The sequence below is a fragment of the Rattus norvegicus genome, chromosome 1 (genome assembly GCF_021556685.1).
Source record: "Rattus norvegicus strain SHRSP/BbbUtx chromosome 1, alternate assembly SHRSP_T2T, whole genome shotgun sequence".
Classification (NCBI taxonomy): domain Eukaryota; kingdom Metazoa; phylum Chordata; class Mammalia; order Rodentia; family Muridae; genus Rattus; species Rattus norvegicus.
This window is the reverse complement of record NC_141534.1, coordinates 228,851,332-228,878,578: the sequence shown is the minus strand read 5'-3', so window position 1 is coordinate 228,878,578 and position 27,247 is coordinate 228,851,332. Positions and strand designations below refer to the sequence as shown.

Below are 27,247 nucleotides of genomic sequence, written 5' to 3'. Positions count from 1 at the left end.
GAGACTGAACTCATTGTCCTTTCTCCATCTAGACAATTAAAGTCCTGTTCCCACATTCCTGTGCATCCCCAGGTTCTGAGAGAGGGCTCATCACATAGTTGGCATTCCACAAACATGTTGACTGAATGAATCTAGAACATGGGAGAAAATGCTGTATATGTGGTCTTAATTTGAGCAAGCACCATATGTATTTGCAAAGATGTTTGCCCCTAGAAACTATTAACAGTGCAATGTACACAATCAGAATCCTTTTAGGTGAAAAAGAAATGCATAAATTAAGATATGGGTATATATATCTTAAATATATCATAAAATGTATTACATATTTACATATAAAATAAAATATATGTTATATATTTATGAATATAAAATATCTATCCTAAATATATAATATATTCTATAAATTATATAAATATGTAATACATATTTAGGATATATGTCATCGTTTTAATTTGTGCATTGTGTATATGAAATATCTATGTAGATATACAGATACATATTATATATTCCGAACTATTTGTTCCATCCCATATGGTTACAACCCCTGATGTGTGGAGCAATCCAAAGCAAAGAATAAATTAGTACATCAAGGTCATGTGGCACGTCGTGCAAGTCTGATAACGACAATTTATCCCCAGATCCCGCAGGGGAAGGAGAGAACCAGTCCCTGAAGCTGTCATCTGCTCTCACACTCACACCATGGCAGCCCACATGATAGTGCTTCTTTGTAATCTGCACACAGGGACAAAGAAACTAAAGAATGTATTTTCCCTGAGCAGTTAAGACTGATACAGTTCTGCAGAACAAAGCACCACCAGCATGTGTACGACTAGATTATCCCTGCTTTCACTATATCTTGACGTGACTTCAAATCTCAATTATACTTTCCTCCCTCTGCTTCGTCTTCTCCCCAAAGGAAGGAGGTTGGGGGAAGAGTAATGCCATTAAGACTGTATAGAATGATTGTCAGGATGAAATAGTTAAGTCAGGCCTGATGGCGCAGACCTGTTATCTCAGCTACTGAAGATGCTGGCTAGGAATGTAGCCCCGTGATAGACAGCTTGGATACTGAGGGTCATGGGGTCAATTCCCAGTACAGGAGGAAAAGGAACACTCTTACTACTTGTCAAAGGCATTAAGCATTATTCTAAGGCCATATCGCCTGTCATATTGTATCCCATGTCATCTTCGAGTAGTACTTTCCAGTTGCTCCAAATGTGAAAGTTGAAGCTAATACCTAAACTCCCAGGGTTACAGGTGGTGATGGAGCTGAGACGCCAGTTAGGGCTGCCGGAGAATGTAACCTATCAGCCACCCGGGGTTGAAAAGAGACAAGGCGTGTGGCAAGCTTGAACTACGCCTGCACACACATCCGGCACAATAGATACTATCTTTTCTCACAAAAAGTGTGGAAGTAAAGAAAAACCGATAAAGGTGACCGGCAGCTTGTTCCCCGGTTGTCTTACAGGACACCCAGCCAGGCACAGCACCTTCGAAGCGCTGGGCTAGGAGCTGTCACTCTCCGGCACCTCGGAACCTCGATCGGGTGCAGGAGCTCCGCAATAGCAGCGGACCGGAGCCAATGAGAACATCTTCAGGCCGAACTTTTTACCTTGACCTGCATTCTCACCACCACAGGAGCCGAAGCGACAGCGGATTCCTCCCGGACCCGGACACCTCCCAGGACTGGATTCCTCCAGGACTTGGACTCCGGAGACCAGGACTCACACCCGCGCCCTGCTGCCCAGACCCTGGGTTCAGTTTCCGCTCGGCCCTGACCCAGCTCCGGCACGGTCCCAACTCCCGGAAGAAAGACTGCGGGTCCTGCCCTTCGGGAGGGTCCACGCGGTTGCCAAAACTTCAGCTACGATAATCATGTTCGGGTGGAGACTAGAGGACTTGAAAGCTAGCATTTCGCAAATCCTACCTATTCCAGATCGCAGTTAGATACGCGTGCGCCTGGCTCCACCCACAGCCACCTGGGGCCCTGGGCTTGACCTGTGTGCATAGGAGAGCACTCAGCAGCAGGTCCGGCTTTCATCCTAGATTTTCCAGGCCAGCAACTAAAACACAGTCTGAGCTTTTGACTGTGGAGACAGAAAATCTGGGCTCCACCTTCACGTGGACACTGCCTTTTACAGCCCTGTGGAGTTTTCACAATGCCTTTGGGGCTCTGTTAACTCCTGTGTAGGAAAAACAGGACTCCAAAGAAGTCAGACTGATGATCAGATGGGATGGTCACTGCCATCAGACAAATCTCAGATTCCTGGGTCAGAACTTTAGGGGAAGAGACACTCGGTTTGTGTTCTCCGTGTTTCTGAAACGCCCACGAATTGCTGAGCATGACAAGAAACTCTTCTGGGCCTCAGTTTACTCATCTATACAGAGAGAGTAATAAAGAAAACCCTCCTTCCTCACAGAGATTACACTGTGAAAAGAGAGTTAACGTGCTTTATTTATGAAGTATCATACAAATGCCTTTTGAGATTTCCGTTATTTGGGGGTGGGGGTGGGGTTCCTCTCACTAGGCAGCCTCGACTAAGGCTGTGGTCAATGATTCCAGACATATCTCTGTGTATTAGAAGAGGTAACGTATGGGAGGCATGATGCTCAGGGGATTACAGGTACTATAACAAACAATAGTAGGCATTTATCCCAGACAGGTGACTTTAAATTAGTGACTCCTACTATTATCTCCAGTCTGAATCTTTACCTGATGAGCTCACGCTTGCACACAGTTCATAAAATTTGCTTCCTCATTTCTCCATGTGGTTTCAGTGATCTTTCATTATTTTTTTTTTGCCTTGTTAGTAAATTAGTATATTGGGACTTTGCCGCTTTGTGTATTAAGAAATGAAAAGTCCTTTCCTCTCTGTTCACCTCCTCGAATTATTAACGATTCGTAGACATTTAACAGGCACAGATACTCTTAAAAGGCAAACCACAGCCTCTTGGCTTGTTCCTCCACAGATCATCTCTGTCAGCACTCTTCGGAGCCCCAAGGCCTGGAAACTCAAAAATCAGCAGACTCACCTAAAAGTCTAAGGATTTGGAATTGAACATGCTGACGTCTCCCAGTGCCCTGTGACTGTTATCTTCTGCTTTAATCTTGTCAGATCAAGGTTCAAGACCCTTTGAACGCAAGGTAAACCGAAATACTTTGATTTTTCTAATGGGCTAGTTCACAAGATGTGTTGGTACGAGGCTGAATGGAAAACACTGGAGGCATTGTCTGTTACCAGGTACGGGGCTGTGGATCACTGTACGTACAGCTGGTCCATTCTCCCCAGAGACAAGGTGTGACAGCCAGGAGAGTGACTTTATTAGAAAATCTGGCTCAGCCAGAAGTTGGAAGCCACCAGTCACAAAACCTATCTTTCAGGAAATCTGACTTAGGAGTGTCTTATAGGAGCCACTCATGGGTGTTTTTGGCTACCAAGTTCCCCGTGGATATGAGATGGGCACAAAGGATGACATCTGATTGGAAGGCCCAGTCACAGACATGCTTTTCTGGTCTGTGGCTCTCAAAAACAAAGGCCATTATTCCTTTGGGCAATTCTTGCCACTGATTAACATGGCCATCTGTGGTTATTGCAAAATGGACAAGTTAGAGGCTGCCTGCCGTCTTCTTGCTGTTCATCAAACTCATGGAGAAAGTCTATCTCACTCGACTTGCAGAAGAGTCACCAGGGACTGGTGTTTCACTCAGCAGATCCTCAGACCCTCCCCGGGATTTCTAAGATAGGGCAGGGGAATCTCTTTCACAGGTCCCTCGATTAGTTGGAAAGATTATCTATAAAAGTATTCTGGCCATAAACACATTTCTAGATATGAAGCTTAAATTACAGAACATTCATTACTTGACTAGGGGAGACTGATTCAGACCAACAATTAGTCACAAAGCACATATTGTTTGTCAAACAATGCTGGGTGCCACAAAAGTCAAAGGTAAATAAGATACTGCTCACCTTCAAAGAGCTCAACCTTATAGGAGGGTGGACAATCAAAACTGAAAGTGCTCCTGGGACACCATCCACAAGCACCAACAACTTAGAGGGCTTCGGTTTCTCCTCAGTTGACCATGACCCCACCCTCTCTTTCTTCCTCTGTCCCTCTTCTCTAGGCTTTTCTTTTGTTCTGTCTGACTCTCTTTTTACTCTGAGATTTCAAAGTTTCAAGCCTTCTAATGACCATGTGCGTGCAGAAAGTTCCGACATCTGATCTAACAGGTCTTAAGAAGGAGCTTCAACATTAACTCTTAAGTTAATGAGTGTAGCTTTGAGGTGAACAGCTGTTCCCTCTACCCCCACTGGGAAGGGTGGTGCCCCAGGCACACTTTCTTTTCTTAATGAGTCCCAAATAATCAAGACCGTTAAAGGGGCGACTTCTAACATACATATTCAGCTCTGAAGGAAAATGATTGTATGCTTGGATTTGAATTTAGCTTCACTGTCATGCCCCTTGCTCAGAAGGCTGAACTGCTAGAAATGTTCCAAAGTAATATCCCTCATTCTTTCAGGGCAGACTACAGGGAAAGAAAAAAAAAAAAAAAAACAGTAAGTGCCTTTTTTTCTTTGCTCCAGGAAGAAAAAAGCACCGTGCGTGGGAATCATCTCGCCCAATTCATTGTGGTTTGCTGTCATGCCTGGCTCATGTTTCTCACTTTGAGTCACCAATCTTTTCCTCTCGGAAACACGGAGAATGTAAAATAGTACAGGTAGCATAGTCAACGGCCACAAGCCAAGTCTCAATTGCAATAAGGAATTGTACAGTTGGGGGGAATATAGGAGTATAGGCTATTAAGAGGATCAGGCCGGATGTGGTAGTTTACACCTGTGATCCAAGCACATTCAAGGCTGAGGCAGGAGAATTCCTGGGTGTTTAAGGGCAGCTTAGGCTACGGGCAAAACCTTGTCTCAACAGAGATTTTTTAGAAGTTGGAGAAAAGTTAATAATCAAAGACGCAATTCAGCCTTTTCTGGGTAACTGTTTTTGTTTTTAGACCTTTGTCCCTTTGTCCTGGCTAGTTCTGTGTCAGCTTGACACAAACTAGTCATGAGGGAGAAAGAAATCTCCTTTGTGACTGCCTTTCTCTCTCTCTCTCTCTCTCTCTCTCTCTCTCTCTCTCTCTCTCTCTCTCTGTGTGTGTGTGTGTGTTTGTGCGCACGCGCGCGTGTGACTACTTATCTACATATGTGTCTATGTATGTGTCGCTCATGATTTTTCTCTTTCAGATTGCTTTTTACTGACCTGCTTTTGTGTGTGTGTGTGTGTGTGTGTGTGTGAGAGAGAGAGAGAGAGAGAGAGAGAGAGAGAGAGAGAGAGAGAGAGAGAGAGAGTGGGGGAGAAAATGAAGTTGGACAAGTGGAATAATTGAGCAGGGGGTTCTGGAGGAGACCATGATCAAAATGTATTGTATGAAAAAACTATTTGAACAATAGCATGCTGAGCAAGCCATGAGGAGGAAGCCCTCAGCAGTCCTCCTCCACAGCCTCTGTCTCCTCCAAGGCCCAGCTCCAGGTGTCTTCCTGTTTGAGTTCCTGCCCTGGCTGCTTTCAATGACGGATGAGCCGTGAGTAATCAAGGGTCTTGAACCTTGATCAGAACCCTTTCCTTCAGGTTGCTTTTGGTCATCCTGTTTCATCGCAGCAATAGAAACCCTGAGACAACCTTCTGTTCAAACTGAGAGTGGACCTTAATCCCACCCACTCACTCTCTTAAAGTGACTCAAATGCAAACTCTTTTCCTCTAGAAAGTAACCCAGTGTGGGTTTTTTCACTGAGAATCCTTATCTGGTGTGCTCTAACATTGTCTATTTGCCAGAAGACAGGTGATTTCTCCTGCCACACAAGCAGAGGTTAGGTTATTCTGTTTGTTTGCTTGCTTGCTTGCTTGTTTTCTATGTAGCCTTGGCTGTCCTGGAACTCATTCTGTAGATCAAGCTGGCCTTGAACTCAGAGATCCGCCTGACTCTGCCTCCTGAGGGCTAGGAATAAAGGCCTGTGTGTTACTATTGCCAGACCGTTTTCTTTCTTTTTCTCTCTCTCCTTCTCTTTCTTTCTTTTGTTCTTTCTTTGAGATTAGAGTATTCTTACTTGGGGATGAGGGATTTTAGCAGTCTGGAGGCAAAGCATATCCCTTTTCATTGCCATTCCAATCCTAGGACTTCATATTTTAAAAATCTACCAAACCCAGACATGGAAGCATACACCTACAATCCCAACACTTGGAAACCTGAGGTAGAAACATTGTCTCAAGTTCGAGAAATAGAGCTCACGTTATCAATACCCATGTAAACGCTAGAGAGGTGTGACAGCCCACTTGTATTCCCTCCCGAGTTGAGACAGGGATTCTCTAGAGGAAGACAGACAGCTAGACTAGCCAAAGCAGCCAGCTCTGTATATAAGTGAGAAACCATGCGTCAATACGTAAAATGGAAAGCTATTCTTTTTTTCCTTTCAGTGCTAAGGACTAAACAGAGGGATCCAGGAGGGAGAGAGGAGGGGGAGGGACAAAGGGGTGCCAGTTCAGATATGGGAGATGGGGGAGAATTACAGAGGGTCGGGGGAGGGGGAACTGGGGTTAGCCACTAGAAAGTCAAAGATGCTAGGGACCCAAGAGGTTCCCAGGACCCAACAGGGCAGACTTTAGCCAGAATACCCAACAAAGGGGGAGATAGAACCCACAGAGACCATATCCAGTTGATAGGCATGGCCCCCAGTTGAGGGATGGGACCACCCACCCACCTCAAAAATATTAATCCAGAATTCCTCCTGTCAAAAGGAAATGGAGGGACAAAAAGTGGAACAGAAACTGAAAGAGGGGCTATCCAGAGACTGCTCTACCTAAAGATCCATTCCATTTGCTGACACTAAACACAGATACTATTGTTGATGCCGAGAAGTGTTTACTGACAGGTAAAGCTGTCTCCTGAGAGACTCTGCCAGACCCGGCCCAATTCAGATGTTGATGCACACAGCAAAACATTGGACTGAGCACAGGGACCCCAATGGGGGAAATTAGGGCAAGGACTGAAGGAGCTGAAGACCGGGTTTGCAACCTCATAGGAAGAACAACAATATCAACCAACTAGAACCCTAAAGATCCCAGGGACTAAACCACCAACCAAAGAGAACACAGGGGGAACCCAGGCTCCAGCTGGATATGTAGCAGAAGATGGCCTTATCTGGCATCACTGGGAGGGGAGTCTCTTGGTTGTGTGAAAGCTAAATGACCCAGGATAGGGGGACACTAGGCCACTGAGGCAGGTGTGGGTAGGCGGGTGGAGGGGCACTCTCATAGAGGCAGGGGATAGGGAGGAGCGGATGGGGGCTTGTGGAGGGAAAATTGAGAAGGGGGATAACATTTGAAATGTAAATAAATAAAATAATCAATAAAAACAAAAACAAACAAACCGAGGGCCTTGTACATGCTAGGCAAGTGTTCGACCACTGAACTACTAATTCCTTTTTTAATTTAGAATGTTAGAATTTATGTTCGGATGCATACCACAATTTTTAAAAAGAGAGATTTGGATGCGGAAATATAATGGCAGAAAACTCACAGAGAGAAGGAAGCCTGAGCAGGTGATCACTCACAACGTCCAGATGCACCAACCTCGCCAACAAATTTCAAACTTGTACCTTCCGGAAATGCCATGCAGTCCAAAACACGCTGTCAAGGTTGCCAGTTATGGTGCCCAAAATGATGAACACGCTTCCCTACCAGTTAGACTCAGAAGTTCTCCTAACTCTTTCTTCCGACTGTTTCACAAGTGTAGACATCCTTTACACACTCCTTTACCCTTAAAAGTCTTTGTGGGGGTTGGCGATTTAGCTCAGTGGTAGAGCGCTTGCCTAGGAAGCGCAAGGCCCTGGGTTCGGTCCTCAGCTCCAAAAAAAAAAAAAAAGTCTTTGTGTTTGCGCAGCCCCTTTACCTTAGAGGCTGCTCACAACCCTTCCCTTAATCTCTCGGCCACAAGATTCCCCCAATGACTTTGACTTCTCTAAGTACTCTAGGCCTCCCTTGGTACAATGACAAACAGAATATCCATTGAAAAGCTTTCAGCCAGTTTTGTTTTGACTAGTTTTAATTTCCATAAAGACAGGACTGTCTTCCTTCACCCTGCCTTTACAGTTCCCCCAGTTAAGCTGAACCCAGGGTATCAAGCATGCTAAGCCAAGATTCCAATACATTGCTACACCCCAGCCGACCTTCACTCTTTAGAAAGATCACACTTCCTTAAAATGACCCTCTCCTACTTTAAATGGTATTTGAAAATAAGCACAGCTTATGGAGTGTGTTAACTTTCATTGTTGTGACTAAATGCACCCACCCCCCTCAAATAATAATAATAACTTAAAGAAGCAAAGGTTTGTTCTAACTCATGGTGGCAGAAGATTCAATCCCCATGGTCACTGGCCCCATATAGTCAGAACACCACTGTATGTGCAGAGGAACTTTTCATCTCACCTAGACAAGAAGCAGAAAGTGAGCACGAAAGGAGGGGGCTAGGAATAACAGCACCCCCCCCCCAAGAACCCATCCTGAGTGACCTGTTCCCCACTTCCAAGCCTCCAGAATCTCCCAAAATACTGCTGCTACTCGGTGAGTCACCTTGTAACACATTAGTATTTTTAGGAGATTTTTTTCATATCCAAATCACAATACAAGTCACAGTTTGTACGACTGGGAGGTTTTCCTTAAGAAGCAAAATGTTCTGAGAACAATGAAGCTGTCCCATTTTTGGAGGGCACTGAGATGCTGACTCCAGCAAGAGTCCATACAGAGAGAAAGGGAACACAGTGCACGTGTGTTGGTATTAGGTGTCCCTGTTATGTTTGTCAAACATGAAGCAGCACAATAAAAGCAAAAACAACAAAGGGAGACTGTCAGTGCAGACAAAGCAAGTCCCTGTCCAGACACAGGTGGAGAAACACACTTGCATGGCCTGAACACTATCAAAACTGCATGGCATGCTGGTTCATATAGCCTTGCCACCCTACCCAGGCCAGCATAAACAGGACTAGGAAGCTGAGTTGATACTGTGTGAGACACCAGTAGGAAAAGCAAAAACTATTATGCTCATAGAGCCAACTTCAAGGTCAGAGCCACCCAGAAAAACAATGTTATTTCAGGTCACTAGCCAGCTCTGTGGGATGCTTGTTCTTCGTTCTCCTTCTGTCGTGGAGCATGAGCATTTGATGACAGCAAGTTCAGCTCCCATACTGTGAGGGCTGAATGTTTGTCAGCATTCCTTAACATAAATGCAAGGCTCTCCAATGGTGATGCCCACCATTTTCTCTACTCAGGCAGGAAATGATACCTGCGGTGGCTTTACATCCCACTGGGGTAACCAAGAAAGGATAAGGGCTTTTTATCCACATAGATGCTGCTTTTTGGTTAAGTTATAAATCAAGTATGGGCCTGGAGCACTCAGAACCTCCTTGTCTATGTATAAATACGTACAGTTATGTGCTAGATCGAGACACCTCACCTCTACTTAAAGAGTCCAAGGCTTTACAATCTACTTCCTTTCCCAAAGTCAGTGTTAAGAATGCTCCAAACTGCTGCACCTCTTTCAGCACAGAACAACTCTGGTCTTTCTCCTAATAAAAGCAATACAGTATAGGTGTAGGCAGGATGAAATCCTAAGGGCGCAGGAGAAAGAAAGGATGAGTGAGAAGGAAGCGACGGTTGCAGAGAGAATGAGTGACTGGCAACTCTGACTAACACAGCCGAGTCCCCAGCTAAAGTCTCTCTTCCTCTAACTTACAAAATGTCTGCTTCTGTGCCAACCGCATCACGACCATCATGTACAGACAAATAAATACAAACAGCGTTATGTGCAAGAATCAATTACCATGCCATCTGCATGGGTCTGGAGATAGAACAAGGAACTGAGAACCTGGGTGCCAGTCTGTTTTTGGTTTCATATGACTTATTTACAAAGAAAGCTATCCTAGTTTGCATTCCGTTACTGTGGTAATCCCATGACCAAAAACACCTGAGGAAGAAAAGAATACATCTGGCTTCCTGAGCATAGTCCATCGCGGAGGAAATTCAGGGCAGGAGTTTAAGCAGGAACTTAGAGCAGAGACCAGGCAGGAACACCGCTTACTGGTAGGTTTGCTCCTGTTGCTTACTCAGCCTGCTTTCTTATACTACCCAGGACCACCTGCGGGGGGGGGGGATGGCACGGCCCACAGTGGGAGGGACCCTCCTACATCAATCATTATTCAAGAAAATGCTCCCACTGATTTCAAGGGCCAACTTGGCAGGGGGAGGGGAGCCGGGGAGGGGGGAGAGGGGCACAAGCAGTTTCTAGGAGTTTAGATCACTGAAATAAGAGAACAGAAATGTTAGTGAGAAGACTGTGACCGGAGGCAACAAGGTATCCCCTAGGGAACAAAGCAAGGGTCAACTCATGTCTGATTATGTGGAATGTTGGAAAGGCTAAGGACCCAGAAAGAGGACAACTCTTCTCAGACAGGACCTGCTTATCCCCAATGTTTGTCTCATCCCTCCTCTTTGAATTCATTGATGCCATCAGAGCTCCACACTAGACCGCTGCTACAACGCCAGGAGCAACCGGAAAAGGTCTATATGGAGTCTAAACTTTGATTTGCTCTTTTTGATATTGGCCTGTAGCTATGGAAGATGCTCCCAACAGAGAAACCTCGTGGGACCTCTCTTTGTACTATTTTTACTAGTTTCTGTGTGTCTATAATTATTTCAAAAGGAAGGGGGAAGTGTCTCCAGAACTGTCTTCAGCTCTGCTGCCTTGTGTCCGGAATCACATCGCTTTCCAACCACTTTTACTTTCTATCGATTCACATAATTCCCACTCTCATACTGCCTGGTCTCTTTGCCACACTGCTTAGCATATATTTACACAATTATTGCATATCATTAGATCATGAGACTGCCACTTTAACACTAGATGTGTGTCTCCTATACACCGTGACTCAAACACACAGAAATATATATGACTGCTTACTAGCTGTATCATACACAGAGATACTTCAACTCTCCTAAAATTCTGTGTTGGTATTTCTTTCCCTCATACTCAGGATACTGAATAATTTGGACTCCGTAGAAAGTTTGCAACAACTACTTGGGCGACTGAAAAATCAGAAATATTAAGAGAGGTAAGAAATAGTTAAAACACTTAAGTTTAAAAAAAAAAAAACCTCAAAAGCATAATATAATCTGGTGCCCAGAAAACATTTACTAGCCCAGGATTATAGTTTAAAAGCTGTAGAAGCCTCCTTAATCCTAGTTATTACCATGAGCAGGTTGTTATCAATGAAAAAGCACAAAGGTTAGTCACCAGTGTGTTGTTTTAACATTTGCCATAAAACATATATATATATATATATATATATATATATATATATATATATATATATATATATATATATATATATATATAAAGAGTTCATTGAGAGAAGTGCTTAAGAATTCTAACTCTGGAATTTACACTTCCCCCAAACACAAAAGTTACATAGATTTGTTGAAATTGAAAATGGACAGGAAAGGGGTTGGGGATTTAGCTCAGTGCTAGGCAAGCGCTAGGCCCTGGGTTCAGTCCCCAGCTCCGGAAAAAAAAAAAAAAAAAAGAAAGAAAGAAAATGGACAGGAAAAAAGGGACAAATATAATTTATGCCTTATGAAGAACATATTCAGTCAGAATCAGGGAGCCAAATCCCCACACTAAGACACTTATGGACCAAGTAGGGCATGACCTCAGACCAGGTACCTGCTTATTATTAAACTGGTGCTTGTAGATTGAGCGGTAGAATTAGGAACACCCTAGTGTTTATCAAGTTGGCCTAATGTTGAAACAACTATTTAGTGAAGTAAGTAAAGAGCGGATGCTGGAAACCCACTTGTTTTAAAATACGGCAATTTTATTCACTTAATATCTTCCTGCATTTGTGTATCTTCAGAAATGTTGTTTTTGTCTTTTTATTATAAAATAAACAGAGATCCAGAAACCATTTGCCCTGGGAACTGTTACCAGGTGAACACGCTTATAACTGGTGGTGAAGAAATTTCACCAGAAACCAGCAGCTTCTCAGAATGTCACATGCCAACCCCAGCACTGCCAATCGACTACAACTTGGTTTCATTATGAAGACCAGGCTGGCCTTGAACTCAGAAATCCACTTGTGTCTGCCTCCTGAGTGCAAAGATTAAAGGTGTGAGTCACCACTCCTAGCTCCTTGCATTTCTTTACGATTTTTTTCAGCTAAGTATACATCCTTAGATTCTAAAGTTGGTTTTACCCATTTTTGTAAAAATGGTCTTTTGTTTCTTCTTTTTTTTCCCCCAAGTTGATTCTTCCCACTTTCACAGTTATTTGTCATTAAAAACTGAGGTAAACATTTTCTGCAAACTAACCTATGCACACAAAAGTCACATTTTTAAATTAGGTTTGTTCTTTGGCAATTTCACACATGTATAGACTGCATTTGTGATTACTCTCACCTCCTTTCTTCTCTTATCTCCCTCTCACCTTTATCAATCCACTCCACCCACCCTCCCCAAATCCTGTTGGGGTTTGCCCTGGGGTTATCTGTATTTTGATGCTAGTTCCACTGCCCCAAGGACAGCTGCCTGGTCACTCAGGTGACTTCACCAGAACCTTCTCCCCATTGAATTTGTAAAATACAGGTGAGGGGCAGGTACAGGATAGAAGGAGGCCTGTCATTGGAGGAGAAGGAAGGATGGGCGGGAGAGAAGTTTGAAGGAAGAGGAGGAGACTGGAACAGAAAGGAGAAGAAACAGGAGGGAGAGGGGAGAAGCCATGGCAGGTGACGTTAAGATTCCGCTCTGTGTATTTACAGGTTGTTATTAATGTTCTTATTAAGGGATGGATGGTACTGGGATTTGTATGTTTAGGTAGGCAATTATATCTTATCAATTGGGTCAAATATTGTGTTGTGTGTTCTTTTATGTGACGGTTTGAGTGCAGGAAAGTGGACAGTGGCAGGAGACTCTGGGCCGCCAAATGTGTGCTTCTGGCAAGATACCTTGGGGCACTGTGGTGCCAGATAAAAGACAGTCTTACTTTTTTTAAATTTTTATATTTTTACAACAACAAAATCCCTCTCCCATAGTCCCGTCTTTTTGTTCTGCTGGGTTATCATGGGTTTGCAGATATCAATTGGAATCTCATGAGCTCACCCATGGGTATACAACTAAAGACAAGACAAAGACTCTCCCTCTTCCAGGATCTATCAGCAGTCAGTTTACCGGTGAAGGCATGTGACCACACACACACACACACACACACATCACACACATACACACAAATGCACACAGAAGATTTTAAAAAAGAAAGCAGAAATACATCATTCCTCTGATGTATGGAAGAAAGAAGAAACTAAGGTGAGCAGTAAGAAGCTTCTTGGACCACACAAAGCTCAAGAAGGATGACCAACATGGGGATGCTTCAGTCCTTCTTAGAAGGAGGAACAAAAATATTCATAGGAGGAAATATGTAGACAAAATTTGGAGCAGAGATTGAGGGAAAGACCATCCAGAGACTGCCCCACCTGAGGATCCAGCCTGCATACCTATAGCCACCAAACCAAGACACTATTGCTGATACCAAGAAGTGCATGCTGACAGGAGCCTGATGTAGCTGTCTCCTGAGAGGCTCTGCCAGAGCATGACAGATACAGAGGCGAATGCTCTCAGACAAACATTGAATGGAGAACGGGGTCCCCACTGGAGGAGTTAGAGAATGGTTTGAAGGAGCTGAAGGGGCTTGCATAAGAACAACAATACCAACCAACCAGAGCTCCCAGGGACTAAACCACCATCCAAAGGCTACCCACAGACAGACCCATCACTCCCGCTGCATACATAGCAGAGGGTGCCTCATTGGGCATCAGTGGGAGAAGTCCTTGGTTGCCAAGGCTCAATGCCCCAGTATAGGGGAGGGAAGCAGGAAGGGGTGGAAGGGGTGGGTGGTTGGGAGGGAAACACCCTCATAGAAGCAGTGGGGGAGGGATGGGATGGGGGTTTATGGACGGGAAGGTGATAACATTTGAAATGTAAGTAAAAAAAAAAATCCAGTAAAAATAAAAGAATAAAAAATAAACAACCGGGGTTGGGGATTTAGCTCAGTGGTAGAGCACTTGCCTAGCAAGCGCAAGGCTCTGGGTTTGGTCCCCAGCTCCAAAAAAAAAGAAAAAATAAATAAACGACCAAACAAATTGTTTTAACCAACGGTGCTTCACTGTGTCACAGGAGGAAAAATAGAAGCTTCTTGGAGAGAAGCAGTGCGCTTACAGTGTCTGGGAGCCACCTTGTGCCCCTCACCAACGAAACCAAAAATTAGATGTCTTTCCTTTCCAAAGGCTGGCCCTTGCAGTCCAACATTTCTGGGACCACAAGAAGATGGGCTGATTCTGACTGATTGGAACCCAGAACAGAGATGCACTCCCTTAGGAAGGGTGTGCAGTTATCAGTGAACCAAATACTTCTCATAGCAAAGGTACTTAGTGCCACGACCTGGGACATGAAACATGGGTCTCAGCAACAAGAGCAGGTTACATCAGGAAATCGGCAGTCTTTAATCTTTCCAGGACCCCTGGCCTGGTCCTTCAAGCCAGTGACAGGGAGGCTGATGTGGGCCCCAGATGGGGAGAGAATTGAAACTGGATAGCTACTTAGTTTTGCTGCAAATGTTGTTTGTGGGTTCTTTCACTTTCCTTTTGTTTACTGTGAGGGGGACAGGAACCAAAAGCAGTATATATACCCGTTGCCATCCTGGAATCAGAAACAACTTTTAAAACTGGTAGAGAAGAAGGTGACGTGAAGTAATTCGGCATTGCATGCATTGATCTCAATGTAAGTATGCAATAATGAACAAAAAAGATCAAAAGCCCATTAGACAAATGAAAAAAGTTTACAAAAGGGCAGTTACAAACGAAACTAAAATGTCAAATTTCAAAACTTATTAGTAAATAGTGATGCCAAGTAAGAAACAATGAAATATTAATTTTACCTCTAACAAGCAAAATTAGACCCAGCGGGCTCAGTGTCATTTTACACTTTATATGCACTTTGAACATTGGTGGGGAGTTGGAATTCATAAACAGCTGACATTTAGAGAGAGAGAGAGAGAGAGAGAGAGAGAGAGACTTCATTTCTTAGTCAGATTAAATACAGATATATACCCTGAGACCCATTCTTCAATAAATATCCAGTAAACTCTCACATTTGTTGATGCAAGGACAGCGGGTATGTTCATTGTAGCTAAGTTCAAGGAGTCAGAAGTACTATTGATTTCCCTAACAGATGGAAATGATTCATTTATATCAATCAGAATCAATAAATTTACAACACAATAATTTGTATGGATTTAAAGTCCTGACTGCTTAGTAAATTTAAAAAGAAGAAGAAACAAGACATTACTTTACTTATAGTCTTGGAAGTAGATTTCTCAAAGCTAAGAATACAAATCCTAATTTGGGTGCTTCCCTAAGGTTAAGGGCTTGGTCTCTGCGTGGTGCTGTTGGGAGGTGGTAGAGTCCTTAACAGATGGGACCTGGTGAGAAAAACTCACTCAGGTCATTTGAGACATCCCTATGAAGAATATGATATTCCTTCATATGAAGGATGTGAGAACCTCAGTCTTTCCTCCTCCTTTGCTTCTTAGTGTGAAGTGAACAGGCTTCAATCCATCATTTGTTCCTGAGACCATTTGCTGTGGTCTCACAGGTCCAAAGCAAGCAAGGGGTCAACTGGTCATGGCCTAGAACCTTCAAGACTATGAGTCAAAACAAACCTCCTCTCTCTCTCTCTCTCTCTCTCTCTCTCTCTCTCTCTCTCTCTCTCAAGTTGATTGCTTCAAGTGTTTTGCTATGGTAATCAAAAGCAGGCTGATGCACACATTTTCTATCCTATATGCCTGTTTCCAGTTGGGGCAGAAAGATCTCAAGTTTGAGTGCCACGTGTGCTATATAGTAAGTCCTCGTCTCAAAGACAAACACATAAGAACTTCGAAGACACATTTCAGTATTTCCTTTTGAAATGTGAGCTTCTTGAGACTACTTCTAACCTCAAAGTCCCAACTACTGTTCTCTGTCTTCTTTCAGCAGAGTTACGTGTCAACCTTTTAATTTATTCATCTGACTCATTCATTTATTTATTCAACAAGTACCTATGTATCTGCTCAAATATTAACTGCACATCAAGTGTTGAGGTTACTGTGGTGGCTTGAATGAGAAATAGGCTCAGGTATTTGAGCACTTGGTCCCACTGTTTGGGGAAGCTTTAGGACCCTGAGGTGGTTAGAACCTTGGTAGAGGAAGCACATCACTGGAGAGTAGGCTAGTCTTCCCCCACGTCTGTTTCTTCTCAGCTTCATGTTTGTAGTTAAAAATGTAATCTCTCAGCTTCCTGCTCTGTCTACCATGAAAGACTCTCCCTCTGGAACCGTAAGCAGAACTAAACTTTCCTGTAAGTTGCCTCGGTCATGGTGTTCTCTCATAGCAACAGAGAAGTAGAGATGAGGAGGAGAAGTCTTTGAGATCTGTTTCCTGGAATTTGTCATGTAAGGATGAATGCAAACATCGACCAAAGAGAGAGTCCAAGTCATCTGAGCAGCGCTGACTCCAAAGGTAGAAAGAAGATGACAGGTACAGCTAATTGCATCCAAAAATGGCACAAGGAGAGTCAGTGAGATGGGAAAGGTCGATGGCTGCCCTTTTCTAGGACTGCCATGCCAAAAAGAAAAGACTAGAGTGAGATAGTGAAGAACCCCAGAGCACAGACGTAGAAAGCAGCAGCTAAGCAGAGAAGTATGATGAGTCAGCAGAAAAGAAACTACGGCGCACTTGCTAGCTCTTCCATAGAGTTTTGATTTTACCCCATAGATGACAGGAAGCTCCTGGGAGCTTTGGAATCAAGAACTGAATCAGTTTTCAATGTTAAATACCATGTTTATACTCCTACCCAGTATGGCTGTCATCTTTGGTCACACAGTGTTGCACCCCAGCTTGGGTGGGTCCACAGAACTCTCAGGAGAACTGGCTCCACTGAGCTGGCTTCTTTTTGTTCATTCCTAACACATTCGTTGATTAATTAAATATTCACCCAAGACTTCATGGACTCCTTCTGCCTACTGGGCACTCTGTCAATGGCTGAGCCCACAATGATAAGGACAGCAGAACATGCTCTCCTGTCACCTGGAGACAGAGCATTGTTATACTGTGATATCGTGTCTTTTAATGTAGATTTTACCAGCTTCATCCTGTTTTCCTTTGTCTTCTCAATAGACTCTAAGCCCTTAATGGTAAGTGTAGTATAGGTGCTCCATAAATGTTTATTGCTTAAGTGAATGTATGAACAATTGGAAGACTCTTAACTGCATAACTATGAGAATTGTCTTCAGTCCTGAGTTCATAAAGAAACGCCCTCCCTTCTAAGGAGGCAAGCACACAAATGTAAACTCTTCTGATGGCTTGCAAACTCTTCCTGTTTGTTGCCAGAGAGTGAACAATTTAGTTTACCTGAGAAGTAAATCATCGGTTGCCTGCACTCTGCTTTCCCATCGTGGTACATGGTACCTGTGGACGGGGTTGGGGGAATGAAAGATGGCTGTGTTCCTATTTTAAAAAAAAATGTGGGGGCTGGAGAGATGGCTCAGCGGTTAAGAGCACCGACTGCTCTTCCAGAGGTCATGAGTTCAATTCCCAGCAACCACATGGTGGCTCACAACCATCCGTAATGGGATCTGATGCCCTCTTCTGGTGTATCTGAAGACAGCTACATTGTACTTGTATATGATAAATAAATAAATCTTTAAAAAAAAAATGTGTTTATAGAAGTGAACAGGAGACAGGGCAAGGCCCGTGGGCACTAGTATGTCACCCATACCCTGGATAGTGTTACCTCTGTCAACCCTCAGGCCCCATGACTGATTCGTATTCTGTTCTTCAATCAAGGAAATTTAGCTGATGCTATAGCAGGCATCAGCACTCGCCTTTAAACTCTTACAATTTAAGGTTGTGCTGGGAAGGAGGAAGTAGAGCCTAGCGAGTCTGTCTTACTCAGGGTTCGTAAGCAGGTCTTGGAAGTTCATAGAGTATTCTTTACTGGAATGGAGGCTTTTGACTTTGGGTTTTTATTTTGGTTGGGTTTGTTTGGTTTTTGCTTTTTTTTTTCAAGGCAGGGTTTCTCTGTGTAACCCTGGGTGTCCTGGAACTCACTCTGTAGACTAGGCTGGCCTCGAACTCAGAGATCCGCCTACCTCTGCCTCCGGAGTGCTGGGATTAAAAGTGTGTACCACCACGAGGCTTTTGAAATCCTGCATGGAAAAATGAAGGTGGAGATTCAGGGGGAGCTGCCCATGAGCTGGAATGGGGGAGCCAGTGACAAATTCACATAGATGACTGCCTTTCTTCCTTGAAAGCAAATGGGCAGCAAAGTATTCGCTGTGAATCTCCTCTGTCCTAAGCTGTCTGGGGTCGTGAAAACTTGCAAACCCCTTACAACACCTCTTTTGACCACTGGTTCTCAACGTTGGCTCTGCCACCGCTTACTTGGGAATCTAAAGGTGCTGCTACTTGGGTCCCAACACTAGTGAGTCTTCTGTGGGTGGTCTCCAAAGGTCTCCGAGAAGGAGAATTATCTCTGGCATATTTGAAAGCCACTGCTCTGGACCAGGACTCTTGGTCTCAACCAATTCAGCATGCTCTCTCCTTATATGTTCCCAGTCCCCTCTTCCCCCCAACAGTTAGTCTGTGACTGTGGCACCTCTCCTTAGAGCTGGAGGTGGATGACTATTCCTCACAGAGAGAGTGAGAGGGAGAATGCAATCACTACCCCCTCTTTGTGTTTGACGTTGGCCACCTGGTTATGAGGCATCTGTCTGGTCCTGATGCAGCCTGTATTTTCACTTGGGGTCTTGCCTCTCCCTCAGTCAATCACTGGATCTGCCTGTGACTCTGTTCTTGCCAGCAAGGCTATTAAACCCATGCCTAGACTGTATGGACTAGGATTACTATTGAGTAGATCTCCCCAACGCCAAGTAAGGGTCATTTTTCCTCTAGAACTGCTCAGGCAAAGATTAGCTTTTTTCTGCTTGACTGGAACTAAAAGAACGGATTTTGGTTCCTGGAGATTCTAGCATCTACTTTAGAACCTCAGGGAGGACATTAATCTAATCACAAAACAATGGAGGCTGGGAGAAGGAGGAAAAGAAGAGAGAGAGAGAGAGAGAGAGAGAGAGAGAGAGAGAGAGAGAGAGAGAGAATGAAGAAGTTCTTTTGAGCCATACACATTTTAAAGTTTTAGAGGGGAATTAAAATACTCTGAGTCTGTGTTCACATGCGTGTGTGTGTGTGTGTGTGTGTGTGTGTGTGTGTCTTGCATGTGTGCTCACACACACACACACACGTGCCAGCAAACCACGACACACATGTGGAGGCCAGAGGATGGCTTAGAGAAGCAACTTCTCTCCTTCCTCTGTGTGGATCCTGAGGATTAAACTCAGCTCACCTGCCAAACCATCGACCAGCCCTAATTTAGTCTTACAAGTAAAAAACAATGGATTTCTTCATGGCATTTTCATATGTATACCTATCATTGTACTTTGCTCATATTGTCTCTCTGCTTCCTTATGCTCCTTCTTCCCTAATAATAATCTTCTTCATGTTTTCTGTTTTCATATAGACTCATACCACACTATATTACACTATAATAATATATTATTATAATTATATTATTATATTATATATCTTTTAATTCTGGTTATTTTGGTCATAGTTTTCTGACACAGATCACCAAGATGATCCCAAACAAATATAACCCATTTCTGATTTCCTCAGAGCCAAACTAAACCAACCAGAAACATAGAGACCCTGCACTAGAGATGAGCTTCGATCATTCATTCATTACACGTGCATCATGCCTGCTGCGTTAACTGCTGTACCTGTGTACTGTCATTTAATAAGTACACTGCATGACAATGTTTGAAGGAAGAAGGCCAGCCACAACACTGTGCAGAAGGAAGCATCCCCACCCAGGACGAGAAGAGCCTTCGCTTCTCTCATCAAAAACCTGCTTTTATATCCAAATATAACTTTGCTTTTCAGGAAAGTGACTGAAGTATTATTCAGCCATGACATTTCCAAGTAGATTTTAAGTCAAAAAATATTGCCTTGTTGAATAGAAATGCACAACCTTAATATTACCACATAAATGGAAATTATTGGTCACTTGACATCTGATACTAGGAAATCTATAAAACTTCCAGCCTGCTGTTCACAATACATCAAAATGATGTAGGCATGTCTTTTTCTTTGCATAAATTATCTCCTGTCTATATACTGATTGGTCAGATATCTCACTGCACTAACACAGAAGGGCATTTCATAACAGGTCAGTTAACTAAGAATATTGTTTCATCATTAATAAGAGTTTTTTTCCAAGAAACCGAAGCAATTTTGTTTACCATCACCATCTCCCTGTGCAGTTTGATTTCTTTGTTCAGACCTAGGTTCACCTAAACACAGCCAGTCACCTAAACACAGTTGTGCTTGTAAGGGGAGTTCGCCATTAAATGCCTTGAGCATTTTGTGATGTATAAAATCTATCATTAAAGAAATAATAATAAATGAAGGTCGGAGCAACGAGAACATTCGTTGACTTACCCTCTTCATTACCACAGCCAGTGGAAACTTGCCTCAGTCTTCAGACACTGAATTTTGTCCTTCAGTTTGTGTCCACCACACAACCAGATAAATCTCAGCTTGTGAGAATAATGGAGAGTGTGCTGTAAAGAGAATTACCCAACAAATTTCCCAGGTGCTTAATCTAGAAGGGAGAAACGTAACGTTCACTGACTAAGAAAACATTTAACTTCACTTAAACGAGAGGGGACGATTTCACTTTTAACAGGAACCTGGGACTAAGGTCCTGTAGTGAGAAAATGATTAACATTCCTGTTGACATCTATTCTGAGCTCCCAAGCTGTAGACACCTGGCTGCAGGACCTTATCAATTCTGGGAATGTGAGTCGTAAATTCCTTTGTCCTACTGAGCCTACCTGTCCCCACCTCAACTCAAGTGTCCAGTTATTCTAAGTAAAACTGTGCCTATGATTTACTGCTAAGTGGCCATTTTTATTAAAGTATATTTTTTGAAAGATTCCATTTCCATTCCTACATCTGTGCCCCTTATTAAAACACAGATTATCACTTTGACCCCTTTCTTTAAAATTCCACAGGTTTATAAGTAAAACTTGTCAGAATCTCTGTTTCTGTAACCTTGTTTGTACCCTCTATGACACTTACTTCTAATGCAAGTGGCCTTTTGTATGGTCAGTTCTTATTCTTCTGGAGCCTGGGGTCATAGACAGAAGGAGGAGGGTGAATGATAGGAACACCTAGTTCACAGACACCAGCAAGTCCCCCAAAGATTTCTAAGATTTCTGTCTACGTGGTTTGTTATTAATAATGACCATTACATAGTCTTTCATAGACACTTCCAAAGAAGAAGGGAAATTTACTCACCCCATGAGAAGTGGTAGAGATTTATTAGATAGCTGTCTATGCAATATCTTTAAACCAGGAGCCCATGAAGATGGTGTGAGTGTAGGCTTCTCTCTGTCTCTCTCTCCTGCAGTGTTCCACCCCAGCAGGGCAAAGTGGACCATGCTGTGCTGGCTAAACGTCCAGTAGCCATAAAACCCGGGGTTGAAATTCAGTGCTGCGGAAAGAGCAGAGGAGCTAGTCTTCGGTTGTGTTTATTGCATTATAAACTTCACTTTCCTGATAGCCCTGGGACTGCTGATTTAGGAGGAGACTGATGACTCAGAGCTCTTATCACCTTTCCCTGCCAAGTTGGTTCTAAGAATGCAAAGGTATCTTCCTAGCTTCATTCCTCCCCACCCTCCCAAGTCGAATAATGACCTGAGTGCCGCTGAACACATAAATGAAAGCATCTAGCCTCTCACTCTTCGCTGCCTGTCCACGGCTTTCATTCCTGTACCAAGGGTTCTATGTGAGAGTTTCAAACTTTCCATAAAGGGCCTGAAATGCAGTGGGTACTCAGACTTATCTGTCACTCCTTCCTTCCTTCCTTCCTTCCTTCCTTCCTTCCTTCCTTCCTTCCTTCCTTTCTCCTCCTCCTCCTCCTCCTCCTCCTCCTCTTCCACCTCCTCCTCCTCCACCTCCTCCTCTTCCTCATCCTCCTCCTAATCCTCCGCCACCGCCACCGCTGCTGCTGCTGCTTCTTTTTTCACTGAGCTACATGTAGGTAGGAAGTTTGGAGAAAATAATTACGTGTGTGTGTGTGTGTGTGTGTGTGTGTGTGTGTGTGTGTATGTGTGTGTGTGTATGTGTGTATGTGTGTGTGTGTATGTGTGTGTATGTGTGTGTGTATGTGTGTGTATGTGTGTGTATGTGTGTGTATGTGTGTGTATGTGTGTGTATGTGTGTGTATGTGTGTGTATGTGTGTGTGTATGTGTGTGTATGTGTGTGTATGTGTGTGTATGTGTGTGTATGTGTGTGTATTGTGTGTATGTGTGTGTGTATGTGTGTGTATGTGTGTGTGTATGTGTGTGTGTATGTGTGTGTATGTGTGTGTGTATGTGTGTGTGTATGTGTGTGTATGTGTGTGTATGTGTGTGTGTATGTGTGTGTATGTGTGTGTGTATGTGTGTGTGTATGTGTGTGTATGTGTGTGTGTATGTGTGTGTATGTGTGTGTGTATGTGTGTGTTTGTATGTGTGTGTGTATGTGTGTGTATGTGTGTGTATGTGTGTGTGTATGTGTGTGTGTATGTGTGTGTGTATGTGTGTGTGTGTATGTGTGTGTGTGTGTGCGCGAGCAAGTGCTCACTCACGTGCACATCAGTCATGATATCATCATCCATGTAGTTAGTCATTCTCACAGTGCCTAAGCACAGGACAAAATCATTTCCCATTATTAGTTAGTTGTCAGAGACTGATGCCCACACGTGTGTAAAAACATGGGAGAAGTAAAATTTTTTACAATTTACTCTTGATCCCTAGTTTGCCCAGATATAAAGCAAATCAAATCAGCAGTCTTGAAAATATCGCTGAAATTACATTTAAAATAACATGGTTGTGTGAATATTTCTAAAGAAACCACCGTTATAATTTGTATGATCCTTAACTGAAAGGGTCAATTACACAGAAAAACAGCAACAACAACAAAGAAACAAACAAAACCCAAATCCACTGCTCCAGAGACTTGAAAATGTAGAGAGATGGCTCAGCAGTTAAAAAAAAAAAAAAAAAACTCGCTGCTCTCCCAGAGGATCTGAGCTCAATTCCCAGCTCACAACCTTCTGGAATTCCATCTCCAAGGGATCCAGTGCCCTCTCTGGCCTCCACAGACATCTGTACATATGTGGCAAGTTCACAGAGACACATGATAAAAATAAATCTTAAAAGAATATGTAGGCTTCTGTGGTAAGCATATGGGATAGACTGTAACGGGATCATATGTGCATGGAATCCGTAAAATGGTAAAGCCCAATATTAACTATTTTGACTAACAATGTTCCTCCTTTTATTAAAACATTATAAGCTAAGTATCATCAGAACAGAACACACACAGGCAGGTCCTCATAGTACATGTTCAACTGCAACAGAGTAAGCTAATGATGACCATGTAAGTAAGGTATTATCTGGGAACCAAAAAAGAGATGTGAATGCCTGAAGCCCATATTGCTTTCACATAGTCATAGCCAGTCTCCCTCTTCTTGCTTTAACTTTCATAAGCTGCAATAACCCAGAATATTATTCCAAGTGATGTCTTCCTCCCCCCAGACAGGAGAGTTTGTGCTGGAAGGCAGAGAAATCACAAGGAGATGAGATCGTGTAGGTTGATGTCATTATGCAGGTGAAGGCACGTACAGGAGAGAACGAGGCCTGACATTGGACAAGAAGGAAGGATGGGTGGGAGAAAAGTTTTAGAGAAGCAGAGGAGGCCAGAGGGAGGAGGAAGGAGCTGAGAGAACATGGCGGTGGGTGTTAAAATTCCTCTCCGTACATATTACAGGTGGTTATGACTATTCTTAAGGGACGGATGTGTACAGGATTTTGTGCTATCCAGATGAGCAAATTATATCTTATCAACTGGATCAGAGGATATTGTGTGATGTGTTCTTTCATGTGGCAACTTAATTGAGTTCAGGAGAGTGTATGGCGGCCAGATATACCGGCCTGCCATGGAATTGGGATATCTATGCCTGGCATGGTGGAAACACCCCTTTTTTATTTTTACTCCAACAAGATCACCCTAACTTGGATGTGGGGAGGCAAGAGGATTGTCATCTGGGCTCAAATGGAAGAAAGGGCAGAAAACCCCTATTATGATTCCAGTCTTGATGCCCTCTAAAAGTCCATGTCCTGCAGGCCTAACCTGACAGTTAATCGTGCACTGTGAATTGGTAAAATGTTAAGTGGCACCTAGCTAGAGGAAGTAGGCCGCTGTGGTGTGACCGTGAGGGAATACTAGGGTCTTGACTCTTTCTTTTCACCCTTTTTGCTTCCTAGAACACATGAGTTGAACCATGTGCTTCCCAACATGTGTTCTATCCACCTTGCCTCACGCCCAAACTCACAGCGCAACCATGGACAAAAGTCATGAGCCAAAATCCACCGCTCCTCCTGTAAGTTTGTGTTTACCCTGGGTGCTTTGTCACAGTGATGAAAAGTTAACTGACACAGAAAGTTGGCAGAGAGAATTGGGGCTCGTGGCTATGTCTGGTATACTGTAAACAGAATAATCAATCAATCCCCATATTATCCACGGAACTGGGAGCAAAGAAAAGAAAAAGAAATATTTGAAAAACATGCAATTTGGTCAAAAAAGAAGCACATCGAAATTTGTACCCAAGGAAGGTCTAGTGGCTAGAGATGAGTACCACTAGACAGACACCGAGGGGGACTAGAGAAATGGCTCAGCAGTGCAGGGACTCCACTATTCTTGCAGAGGATCTGAGTCCATCAGAGTACACACTTCAGGAGGCCCACAGCCACCTGTAACTGCAGCTCTGGGAAATCCAACACATCTGTCCTCGGCAGACACCTGCACACATGTGCACACAACCCCCAAACAGACACACCTACACATAATTAAAAATTAAACAGCTAAGGAAATCAAGTACTTGGCAGGAGAGCAGTAGGAAAAATGCCATGAAGTATCCCGTCAGTCAGGAAGACTCCACTCACCACAACCTCAATGAGAGAAAAGTGTGAATTCCTGGGGCTAGAGAAGTGGCTCAACAGTTAACAAAACTTGATGCTCTTGCAGACAACCCAGGTTTGGTTCCCAGAATCCACAGAGTGACTCACAAACTGTACTTAAGTCCAGTTCCAGGAGCTGCAATGCTCGCTTCTGATCTCCGTGGCATGCATGTGGTAGGCATAAGTGTATGAATGCAGACAAAACACTCAACGTATACACATAAAATAAATATTTGAAAAATTCCTTTCAAAGGCTTTCATTTGAGAAGTCCTGAAGAACCTTGCTCTCAGTGCCGCTTAGAAAGTCGTCTCTGCGCGGATCCCTAGGTGTAGCTGTGTGGAACTCAGGCCGCTGCAGGTGAGGTTCGAGCAGGCCTAAGTGGTGTAGCTCGTGCTAATGGAAGACAGCGGCATCGTCTACATAGTGTTGCCTTTGTAAGCACATGAAACATGAGTTACTCACGGGCATGGAGGAAGATTTCACAGGGAAACTTGAGAGGCCAGATGATATGTGGCTGGGTTAGAGGGTCCCTGAAATTGACCCCAGGAACCGGAATACAAAGGGTAGGGCGGATGAGATAGCGCTTCAGTGGCTGTGTAAGAATTCGTAAGGCTACTTAGGTAAATGTAATCGCTTAGCATGGTTTCCATTGTGCACTGTGAGAGGGAGTTGAAGGCAAAACAAATGTGGTTTAGTGTGTCTTTGTGGTAGTGAAGTTTGCAGCATTGAAGGGCTTCTTCCCATGGTGTGCTGCAACTGTATTGACTCTCTCTCTCTCTCTCTCTCTCTCTCTCTCTCTCTCTCTCTCTCATATTCCCTCACTTCGTTCCTTCTAGGTCATATTCTTTTTGTATGGGGGAGTGAATGCAAGAAGTTTCCCGAGAGTGCAGTGAAATGTGTTAGAAGCTTAAAAGAAAGGGGAACCTAAGACCCCCGCACGGTCGGTCCTCAAACGCCAGGTCAAGTGCACAGGAGGCTTCAGATGTAGAGAGGAAGATGCTGCATCTTCTTGCTGTTCACCTTCTATTGCTTTCTATAATCTTGCCTTTCCCACTTCCAAACTGTCCCTTGTGAAGCAAAATGAGACAGAGAGAGATGTCTGTCTGGCAGAGGATAGACAACCTGTAGTCAAACACTATGTTTAGTCTCTTGGTCCTCAAGTTTGATGCAAGCCTTTTAACTACACTAAAAGACAGGTTAAAATGTAAAAAAAAAAAAAAGAAAAAAGAAAAAAAAAGAAAAGCATCTGAGAAATAGAATTTTCCCCTGTTTTATTTCCTTCACTAAACTTGAATAAAACTGTGTATATAATTTTATCATAAATTCCACACAAAATGATGTCCATTACTAAAACCATATTTCTGTTTACCTCTCCTCTCTAAGTCCATAATTGTCATACATCTGTTCATCCTAGTGTCCATCAAGAGAGGCTGGGTGGGACGATCATCTCAAGCTACTAAACGTTCCTTCTAAGTTATGTTGGTGTTGTTTAAAATAATCTTTCTTTTTGTGTTCAACTCTTTGCTTACATTTTTATAAACTGCTTCTTTTTAATAGAATGAAAGGCCATACATATGAATATATATGAATATGTAGATGTATATACATATGAAACTGTCAAAGGATAATATAGTACATTGAATATATTATATATTGAATATAGTATAAGTATACTACATAATAATATACATTATTCTTTGATAGTTTCATCTAAGAATACACTGAGCCTTGGGCATGTCCATACACCACCATACCGTCTTTTACCACTTGCTCTCCCCCACTGGAAATCTGGGGATTTCAAGATCAGATAAAATCCAAAAAGCAGACTTTGGATAAAACAATGAAAAATCAAATGTGTTTAACAATGTTTGCAAATTACTTTGATTAAATAAGCCATGACAGATTCAACTGTATTTGTATAATTTATAGGTAAGAAATAACAAACCAAAATATTGACTGTAGTTGCCCCTGGGAAACAGAATTTCAATTTTTTCCCCCTTTG

General features: G+C 43.2%; 1 protein-coding gene and 1 long non-coding RNA gene across 28 annotated transcripts in view; one reads left to right on the top strand and one right to left on the bottom strand.

Annotated features, from left to right (window-relative positions):
* Trpm6 (transient receptor potential cation channel, subfamily M, member 6) overlaps window positions 1-21,654 on the bottom strand; it is a 163,928-nt gene extending 142,274 nt beyond the window's left edge. For 8 of the 24 annotated variants that reach the window (XR_015619880.1, XR_015619858.1, XM_087549847.1 and 5 more), the window contains exon 1: window positions 1,613-1,961. Coding sequence is in view for 14 of the 24 variants with exons in the window: in XM_087549847.1 (XP_087405973.1) it covers window positions 1,613-1,624 (12 nt within the window). In the remaining 10 variants the exon portion in view is untranslated. 24 annotated transcript variants of the gene reach the window in all.
* LOC102554711 (uncharacterized) lies at window positions 1,326-13,914 on the top strand. Of its 4 annotated transcripts, none has more exons than XR_015648050.1 (4): window positions 1,326-2,298; window positions 2,971-3,145; window positions 11,073-11,150; window positions 11,989-12,216. It is a non-coding gene; the product is annotated as an uncharacterized LOC102554711 (long non-coding RNA). The 4 variants fall into 4 exon arrangements; XR_015648045.1 differs by having other exon boundaries at window positions 1,329-2,391; XR_015648056.1 differs by having other exon boundaries at window positions 1,365-2,028.
* Window positions 21,655-27,247: the final 5,593 nt, after the last annotated feature.